At 34.4% G+C, this 9216-nt stretch overlaps 2 protein-coding genes across 2 annotated transcripts in view; both read right to left on the bottom strand.

The window, feature by feature from the left end:
• Window positions 1811-4010, bottom strand: LOC107621649 (pentatricopeptide repeat-containing protein At2g46050, mitochondrial-like). The gene has a single exon (XM_021114627.1). It carries the CDS (start codon window positions 3872-3874, stop codon window positions 1913-1915), a length of 1962 nt encoding a protein of 653 aa, XP_020970286.1. The 5' UTR covers window positions 3875-4010; the 3' UTR covers window positions 1811-1912.
• LOC107621661 (myeloid leukemia factor 1) overlaps window positions 7036-9216 on the bottom strand; it is a 2703-nt gene continuing 522 nt past the window's right edge. The window contains exons 2-7 of the mRNA XM_016323688.2: window positions 8431-8931; window positions 8156-8340; window positions 7984-8064; window positions 7784-7859; window positions 7584-7658; window positions 7036-7484 (exon numbers count right to left, since the gene is read on the bottom strand). Coding sequence (XP_016179174.1) covers window positions 7291-7484; window positions 7584-7658; window positions 7784-7859; window positions 7984-8064; window positions 8156-8340; window positions 8431-8926 — 1107 coding nt within the window. The 5' untranslated portion in view covers window positions 8927-8931 and the 3' untranslated portion in view covers window positions 7036-7290. The remainder of the gene's footprint in view (window positions 7485-7583; window positions 7659-7783; window positions 7860-7983; window positions 8065-8155; window positions 8341-8430; window positions 8932-9216) is intronic.

Below are 9216 nucleotides of genomic sequence, written 5' to 3'. Positions count from 1 at the left end.
TAATGTCAATTAAAATATAATTTATTAGTCTAAAAATTTGAATTCATTTATTTTTAGAAAGAGAAAAGTATTGTTTTTGTCTCTAACGTTTGGGATAAGTAATAAAGTAATGTGATTCTATTCTAGTCATTTTATAAACATTTCATGATGAGTAAAAATCTTTAAGAGTAAAATTATAATCAAAGTAGTGTGATTAAGTGTAATTTACTTAAATGTGATTAAAAAATAATTGAATAACTATGTACGATAAAAGATTGATATTAGTGAAGGATAAAATTAAAACTTATTTCTATGTATCGTTTTTGTCTCTAACGTTTTCGTCCTATTTAACTCCTAACGTTTCAAAATCATCTCAATTTTGTCCCGTCGTCAATTCCGTTAACAAATTCCTAACGGTAGGACAACATTGAGTCAATTTTAAAACGTTAGGGACTTAAATAGGACGATTCAAACGTTAGAGACAATTTTGAGACTTACCCAAACGTTAGGGACAAAAACCGATATTTTACTCCTTTTAAAAAAGCATAGGCCTTTTATATTAAAATTGTACAAAACTAAATATTTATTTGTTGCTTTTATTTTTACATTTGCTTTAGTTGTCATACTTTGTCTTTTCATATGGTATTCTTTGCTTTACAAATAATTAAAGAAAAATTAAAAAAATGAATGAGATTAAAAAACACCAAAAATAGAATATAAAATTATAAATTAGTTTTATAATCATGATATATTTGAATATACTTAGTAAGGAGATGTACCAAATTTAATCTTATTTGGGTTTAAAAAAATGAATGAAAATAAAAAATACCAAAAATATAATATAAATTTATGAATAAATTTTATAATCATGGTATATTTGAATATACTTAGTAAAAAAATATGACAAATTTAAACTTATTTGAAAGAGTTTTTGCTAATTGGTATTAAAAATTAAGAAATAAAGAGTAATAAGAATCTTATATGATATGCAAAAGTAGCCCAAATAATGTAGTAATAAAAGTATTAAGTTGTACAATTTTAATATTCGTAACTGAAACTTTTATAATAATTATTATTATTATGACACTTTTAATGTATACTTACCGTATTTAATAGTACTTTATGTTTTAATAAATAATAATAAATAAGAGTTTTTTCTTTTAATCTTTTTAAAAAAATTCACTAGTTAATTTTTAAGTTTTGTTAAGTTATTAAAATTGTTAATGACATCATTAAAAAAGAAAATATGACTTAAACTTATTGTATAAGAAATTAGATATCAATTTTTATATAATAAAAATAGATAGATTAATCAATTACATAAATCTAAGAACATGTAGCTGCACATGAATCATGGTAAGTAATACTAATAATATAAGGTTAAAATTTCTTGGCAATCGAGTTCGGACATGAGCTTCACGTGGTTGCTGTCTTCGAGGTTACTTTTTAAAATAGAATTATTTGTAAGTTGTTAAATGTCATGCTTATTTTGTTTGCAACTTTAGACATGCTGTAGAACAGTTACATATTCAATGAAGAAACAACAAAGGTCAAAACAGTGAAACACTAAGGATATGTTTGGTTAGGGATTAAAATAGGAGATAAATTTTACCTAAATCAGTCTTACATGTAAATTTATAGTCCCATTAGGGGGTTAAATGGTTGATTAGAGACTATAAAAGGAGGTATTACTCTCAGTTCTAGTCCTAGACATTGATTGAAAAACCTAGTAGAATTGGCTTGGATATTCATTACAAGAGAGAAGTCTTATATGTGCTATTCCAGAAATCTTATCACCACATAGGTTGTGTTTGGATAAACTTACTTCGGGTACAAGTACAACACAAACTTTTAATCAAATCCTTGTTGATACAACTTTAGAAAAACCAAAAAATATTTCCCAATTTATTATTGATCATGATCTATATACCATTTACAATTTCACACCATTTTCTTCTTTCATTGACCTAAGCAACATTTTTAGTGTAGCATAAATTTGCAAAAGTTTAGGGTGTACCTTATCACTAGACACAAATGAATGAACTTGATTACCAACCTGTATCCAGCTACAGCCTGGGAATTTAGCAACATCCTTGTCCCTCATGGTTTTTCGAACTCTTTCAGCATCAAGCCAGTGATTATGAGAAGCATAAATGTTAGCCATGACAGCATAGTTCACAATCTTCTCTGGAACTATTGCAAAAAGCTTTCCTGCTGCCAATTTAGCCAGTTCTATATTTTCATGCAGTTTACAAGACCCAATGAATGCTCCTAACATGTTCGATTCAGCTTGAATTGGAATTGATTTCAAGAATTCAAAGGCTTCGTTTATGTAACCATGTCTTCCAAGGAGATCAATAAGGCAAGTATAGTGATCTGAATCAGGAATAATACGATACACATCTGTCATTAATTTGAAGTAGTGCAGTCCTGCGTTCACGAATCCACAATGCACACAAGCAGAGAGAATGCCAAGAAAAGAAATCCGGTCAGGTTTTATGCCGCAAGATATCATCTTCTCAAACATCTCAGTTGCTTCTTTGCCAAGACCATGGAATGCATATGCATTTATCAATGAAGTGTATGTAACAAGATCAGGTTCTAACATCAATCTGAAGCATTTGAATGCATTAGTTATGTTACCACACTTGGAGTATGCAGTAATCAAAGAATTGGAAACAGATACAAATTCTTGAAATGACAGCTTAACTGCTAAGGCATGAGCTTGCTGAGTTTCAGTTATGGCAGAAGCATAGCCACACGAGCTAAGAACGCTGGAAATAGTGAGTTCATCGGGGAAAATTCCTTCGAGTAACATATCTCTGAGAATCTTCATAACATCAATCACTTTGCCACTATTTCCACACCCAACAATCATGGTATTCCATGCCACAACATTTCGAATCGCCATCTTGTCAAACACTCTCTTTGCATCAATGACATCTTCATTTTTTGCGTACATATTGATTAATGCACTCGCCACTAGAATATCGGATTCAAGTGACAGTTTCAGAATAAGACTATGAGCTTGCTTTCCAAAATCATAATATTCTAAAATATCACATATACTTAGCAGGCAGCTAAAAGTGAATTCGTCGCCATTAGCACCATCCAATCTCATTGAGTTGAAAATGCTAAAGGCCTCTTCTGGTAAACAATTCAGGGCATAACAAGAAATCATGACATTCAACATAACCAAATCTCTATGTGTAACAGCACAAAAAACCTTCCTTGAATTCTCAACCAAACCAAATTTTGCATAAAAATCAACCAAAGCACTACCTACAAAACAATCCAAATCAAGTCCTCTTTTCATTGCAAAACAGTGCAGTTGTACTCCAATTTCGATATCATGAAGCTTTGCACACACACCAATCAAAGCATTCAATGTTATATCATCCGGAGCCACCTTTTCGAACAACATCCGCTTGAAATAAGAAAACCCCAGATGAGGATTCAAGTCATTTTCATTTCCACATCCAACAATGCCACGGATCACAATATTCCACGAGACCACATTTCTCCCAGGCAATTCATCAAACAGTTTAAGTGCATCTTTGGTTTCCTTGCATTTAAGGTAAATACTCAAGAACTGATTTTGCAATGACAGAACATGACAAAAACCAAACTTTATCAAATGGGCATGCAACTGTTTCCCTTCAGGGAGAAAAGCCCTTATAGCAGCAACTTTGAGGGCTTTAGCACAAAACAAATGAACAATTTCAGGGTCCCTGAAGTTGGGTTCATTAGGGATTGGAACAAAAGCTTTGAGTCTGCTAAGCGAATGATTACATGGATGTGGTTCATGAGAATAGTTACTGAAGCATTGAGTTACAAATGAGAAAAGTGTTGGAGGGAAAAGGAACTGTTTTTTGAAATGGGATTTGAAGAACATAGGATAAAAATTAAAAAGATAAAATTACAACTGAACCCTGAAAATTTCATGTTATAAACTTCTGCATACCTGTGGATTTGGTGGCACCTAGGTTTTCTTCGTGGGAGGATCGGGAGTAATATACTTTAATATTATAATTTTTGTTATTTTTAAAATTATGAGAAGTATTAAAATTGGAATTTAATTTTGTACGTCACATTTTTTTAATTTTTTTAAACAGAAATTAGAGAGTTTGATTTATGTATTTATTAAAAATTGAAAGATTCAATTTTTACACTTTAAATTAAACTGCTTCATATTTAATATTAAATATATGAATTTGACATACAAGACAAAAATAAATATCTAAAGCATTTTTCTATATTCATTTCTCTTGGGATGATATAATCATCTTGGTTTGACGTGCTTTTTTCTCCTATGCTTTAGTCTTTGGCACATTGGCATTTTCTACTCTGTACTAAGTAGAGATGTTTTATATTTGCACGCGAGTTTCAATTTAGTTCATGAGGTTTTAATTGCCTCTATTTAGTTTTTGAAGTTTATAAATGTGGGTCTGTTGCATGCATAAGGCAGGATTTGAACCCCCGACACTTGCTTAAGCAGACGAGTGAGCTGACCACTCAACTAACCCAAGTTGATTTTTGGTTTTGACATTTAAATAGGTCAAAAACGGCATCGTATTACTTATTTTGTTAGGTAAAATTTTAATAAACACCATTTAAGATGTTGTTTTTAGGTTATTTGAGTGCCAAAACCAAAACGACATCATTTTACAAAGTTTAGTATGGCATCCGGCTGTCACGACAGTGTTTCGTTAAGATTTGTACGTTGAAAATTGTTTCAAGGACTAACATGAGTTATGCTCACAAAATTTGGGAACTAAATAGAGGCAATTGAAACTTCAAGAACTAAATTGAGACTCGCGTGTAATTTCAGAAACCAAATTGAGTATTATCTCAAAAATTTTTATTCCTTACTATCTCACTAGATCTCCTTTCTTTTCCTTCCTTTTCTTTTATCTTATGTGAATTTACTAGCTTTTATTCTTCTCTGATATAATCATCTTGGTTTGACGTGCTTTTCTTTTCCCTGTGCTTTAGTCGGACACGGATTCGGTACGTCGGTCTCTTTTGGATATCGAAACGACAAAAATTGATTTGGCATACTGATAAGTCAAATTGGTCAAAATAAAATATTTTACTTTAATGAATCCTTTTTGTTATAATTTTTTAAAAAAGGGATGTTTTTATCTTTTTTTTATATTTTTTTATTTTATTTACTTTAATCACGGTGTCTATTCCATTATGAATTTAGGATCTTCTCGTCAGTTTCCATGTCTTCTAACTTTTTCACCCTTATTTTTCATGTTGAACTTCCAAAAACTAATACCGAATTTTCCTTATCACCACCACTACCACAGTATTTTTCTCCCTCTTGTTACTGTCACCGCCATCTCTCTCTTCTTCCTCGTTCTCTTCTTCCACCGTCGTAAGCACACCACCTCTTTTATTATCTTCACCGCCGGCGACAACAACAAACCTCTCCACCGCCTCTCCTACTCACTCTTTCGTCGCGCCACCAACTCCTTCTCCTCTCCACTCGGCCATGGCAGCTTCGACACCATCTTCTCCGGCGCCCTCCCATGGCGGCACCGTCTTTTCCGACACACTCCCTCCTCCAGCTCTGGCAAGAACTCCTACTGCAGTGACCCTGGAGTGGCGCGTGTTTACTCGATGGTGGAGATTACGGAATTTATCTCTGCTATGAGACCTCTCGACGCGCGACCTCTCCGATCTAACAATGCCGCTCTCCACACTAAATCTCTGCCTCCTCATCCAGCGACTAATCGCATTCCCTTCAGATCTGATCTAAGGTCCAATCCTACATCCTCTCCCACTGCCACAACTTCGAGTCACTCTTTTCTCTTACCAATAGTGCCGTTTTTCAATCCCAGCTTTTATCCGACAACCACGCCAGAGTCCTCAAGATCATCTCCGACTAGATGGTTGATGTCGAGGTGCGCAATGAGATGTTGGAGAGTGTTAGGGAAACATTGAAGAATGGACGGTTTAGCTTTGTTGCTGAAAGATTGAAGGAGTTGAAGGTGGCACTTAACATAATATTTCTGATATAACAACAATAACCATCAAGAAAACAATATTTTTAAAGCAACCCACTGACACAAAAGCTGAAAAAAATATTAAATAACCAATTACATCAAACTACATTTAGGATAATCTTTACTGTTGAACTAAAAAAATATAAAAAATATAATGGCTTCCTATTGAAAACGCGCACCAATAAACCAAATAAGTTTTTAGCGTTTCGGTGCCTAAAAGAGGCCGGCGTTTTTAGTCTTTGGCATTTTCTACTCTGTACTAAGTAGAAATGTTTTATATTATAATAATAATTTTATTCCTTACTATCTCCTTTCCTTCCTTTTTTTTCTTATGTGAATTTACTAGCTTTTATTCTTCTCTGATTTGTTTACTATTAAAAAATTTATTCTGGTGTAATTATAATTCTTATACTTTAATAATTAGCATCATTATGTTGAGAAGAATTTGGGTTTAAAGCCACCATTATTCCTTTGTAAAATTCACAAAGCAGCTAAGAGTCATAATTTGAAATAATTGTGTCAAAAAAGAGTTCTAGAAGTATCATCAACATGAATGAGAGCTCGTAAAATCTTTTATTAGTGTGAGATGAATTTCAGTTTCTTAAATATCCATTTTGGATAAAAAGGATTTTCAATACAAATAAAAAGATAAAGAATAATTATTTGGTCACAAACGAAATTACATGAATTTTTTTTAAATCATTGGTATATATATTTTCGATCCAAACAAGGAGAAAAAAGTTTTTTGATTCCTAATCCATTCCCTATATAAAAATAGTTGTTTGAAACATAATTGGCATTTTTTCCCCTTTGTATGCTTATTGTCTATTTAACATGTCAGTTCCTTTTAAAATATGCATGTACTTTTTGCCTTTTTGGTGGAGATTCAATGATTCTCGAAAAATAAAAAATAGAAAAGAAAATTGGTGGTATTTTCCTTTATTATTATGGTCATAATTATTTTGTTTTGGGAGTCTACTAACTAAGTGTCTAAGTCCCACTAAAACGTGAATGCATACCAGTAATTATACAACATGAGGCATGAATACCAACAAATATAAACCATTAACTACTGGTTTGTAATTCAATCAGCTCCTAATGTGCAAGTCTCAGACTCTTAGCATCACCATCACAAATCCAAATGGGAAAACCCACTCAACCAAGGATTATAACCCCGCCAAAATCATCATAGACCTCTATAAGGGAAGGGGTTAGAAGAAGAAACAACAGGGACATAATATGGAAGTACATTGACGAGGGGATACCAGACTTGACACCTTGAAAGCAACAAGATGCCTTAGTTTCTGCCCCGTCCCCGTGGATGAGATGCGCTCCTCTCACCGGAATCTATCCTTGCTCTCTCCTGTGTGCGAGAAGAGCCTGTTCTATCTTGAGCTTCAGACATTGTTTGAGCAGGATGGCCATGCGCCGAAGAAGGGAGAGCCCACCCAACCTGCCTGGCCTGTGCAGTTTGCTGGTTATCAAGAGCTCCTAAAACAGAAAAGAGAAACAAATTAAAGATAAGATGATATATTCTAGAGATTAATCATCCCCGCCCTTAAGTAACAAAAAGAATATTCGGCAACTGACCAATATTCCCAGTCCATTCAGGCAAATACTTTTGACCTTTTTGTTTCCAATCATCTTCAAAGCCAGCAAGTTCATCTACAAGATGACAAATTAACAACACAAATCCTTCAGTAACATTAACATAGAAGGGCATGGAAGTATGGAACTGCTACAGTAGACATCACACCATCGAAATCATGAATATTGAATCCAAGATATACCTTCATTCAGATTGTGCAAGGTCTGCATGCTGTCCACTCTACCATCCGAATTAAGTTTTCTTGAAAGGGAATGTCCCTATGAAGTACCAGACCAAGTGAAATAAATTTAATAAGCAGGGCAATTACAAATACACAGCTATAACCGAAGCAACTTAATCCAATATTATTAATATGATACCAAAGAAATAGTATATGAATACCTTGCCATGAATGCCTCTGGAAACTCTGTGAGAAGCTTCCCTTGTAGAACTATCAGCTTCTTTGGCCTCTTCAAATGTCACCTAATATATTGAAGATGGCATCAGAAAACCAACAATACACTAATTCACTCTAGAGAGTAGAGAGTTATTTAACCAGATTCTAAATGCTCACCCCATCACTGCCGGTCCTCCTTGTCGTTGACGAAGTATAGTATGTTCCATTAGCACCACCATAGTGTACGGTTGAGCTCTGGAAGCAGAAGCTGTGAGTTTGAGGTTCAGCCCTAGCCACATTGAATCTGTTGTTGAATTCATTGTTGTACTCATTCCTAGCCTGCAGGTGTCTGCTTTTCTTCCCTGTTAATATAAACTTTTAGCATGAACAAACCAACCATCTGATTTCAGGAAGAGAAAAAGCAAAAGTACCAACCAACAGCTTCCCATTACCTTCAATTCCTCCGTTTGGATGTTCAATGAAGGGCTCACTGCTCGACCTGCCATGCTTTCGTGGATTCTCTTTCTTTGCCTTGTTTCCGTCTTTCACATCCCCACTCTCATCATCATCATCATCAGATTTCAATTCCTCAATGATAGGCCCCCTTCGCGCGCTAGACTCGGGAGCCGGAGCCTGAGCCTGAGCCTGATGCTGGTCAAGAAACCCAGCTGGATGCATATCCTGGGAGAAAGGGAACCTAGGGAATCCAGCAGGGGCAGCACCAAAGGGGCTAGAACCAAACATGCCTCCACCAAAAGGACTTCTGAAGAAAGGGTCATCAAAAGGGTCCCTTCCCCCAAAGAAGCTCGAAATTAAGCTTCCAGGAGGTCCAAAGGGACCAAACCCTCCTCCAAAACCACCACCAAAAGGGTCACCACCAAAATCAAAGAATGGATCCCTACCACCACCAGCACCACCACCAAACCCTCCTCCTCCACGTCGATTCATATTCACTGCAAGCAACAGGATAATCAAACCATATCCCCACAGAAACAATGTATCAATTATCAAAACGCACGATCACAAATAGCAACGAAGGTTCCAACTTCCTACAGAGTTTTTTTTTTAGAAAAGAGTAAATCTTAATTCAAAGTTCAAAAACCACTAGAATATCATATCATAATGATCCGAAGAACCCTAATCAAAGAAACACTAGAATATCATATTATATTTAACTATTTATATGAAGATATTTTTATAAATATTTATTATTATTTTTTAAACAGTTCAGTTGTTTT

Source organism: Arachis ipaensis, chromosome B02 (genome assembly GCF_000816755.2).
Source record: "Arachis ipaensis cultivar K30076 chromosome B02, Araip1.1, whole genome shotgun sequence".
Taxonomy (NCBI): domain Eukaryota; kingdom Viridiplantae; phylum Streptophyta; class Magnoliopsida; order Fabales; family Fabaceae; genus Arachis; species Arachis ipaensis.
This window is presented reverse-complemented; position numbering and strand designations above follow the sequence as displayed.

Coding starts and splice junctions, on each gene's coding strand:
- LOC107621649 (XM_021114627.1), bottom strand. CDS start 3,874: ATGTTCTTCAAATCCCATTTCAAAAAACAGTTCCTTTTCCCTCCAACA.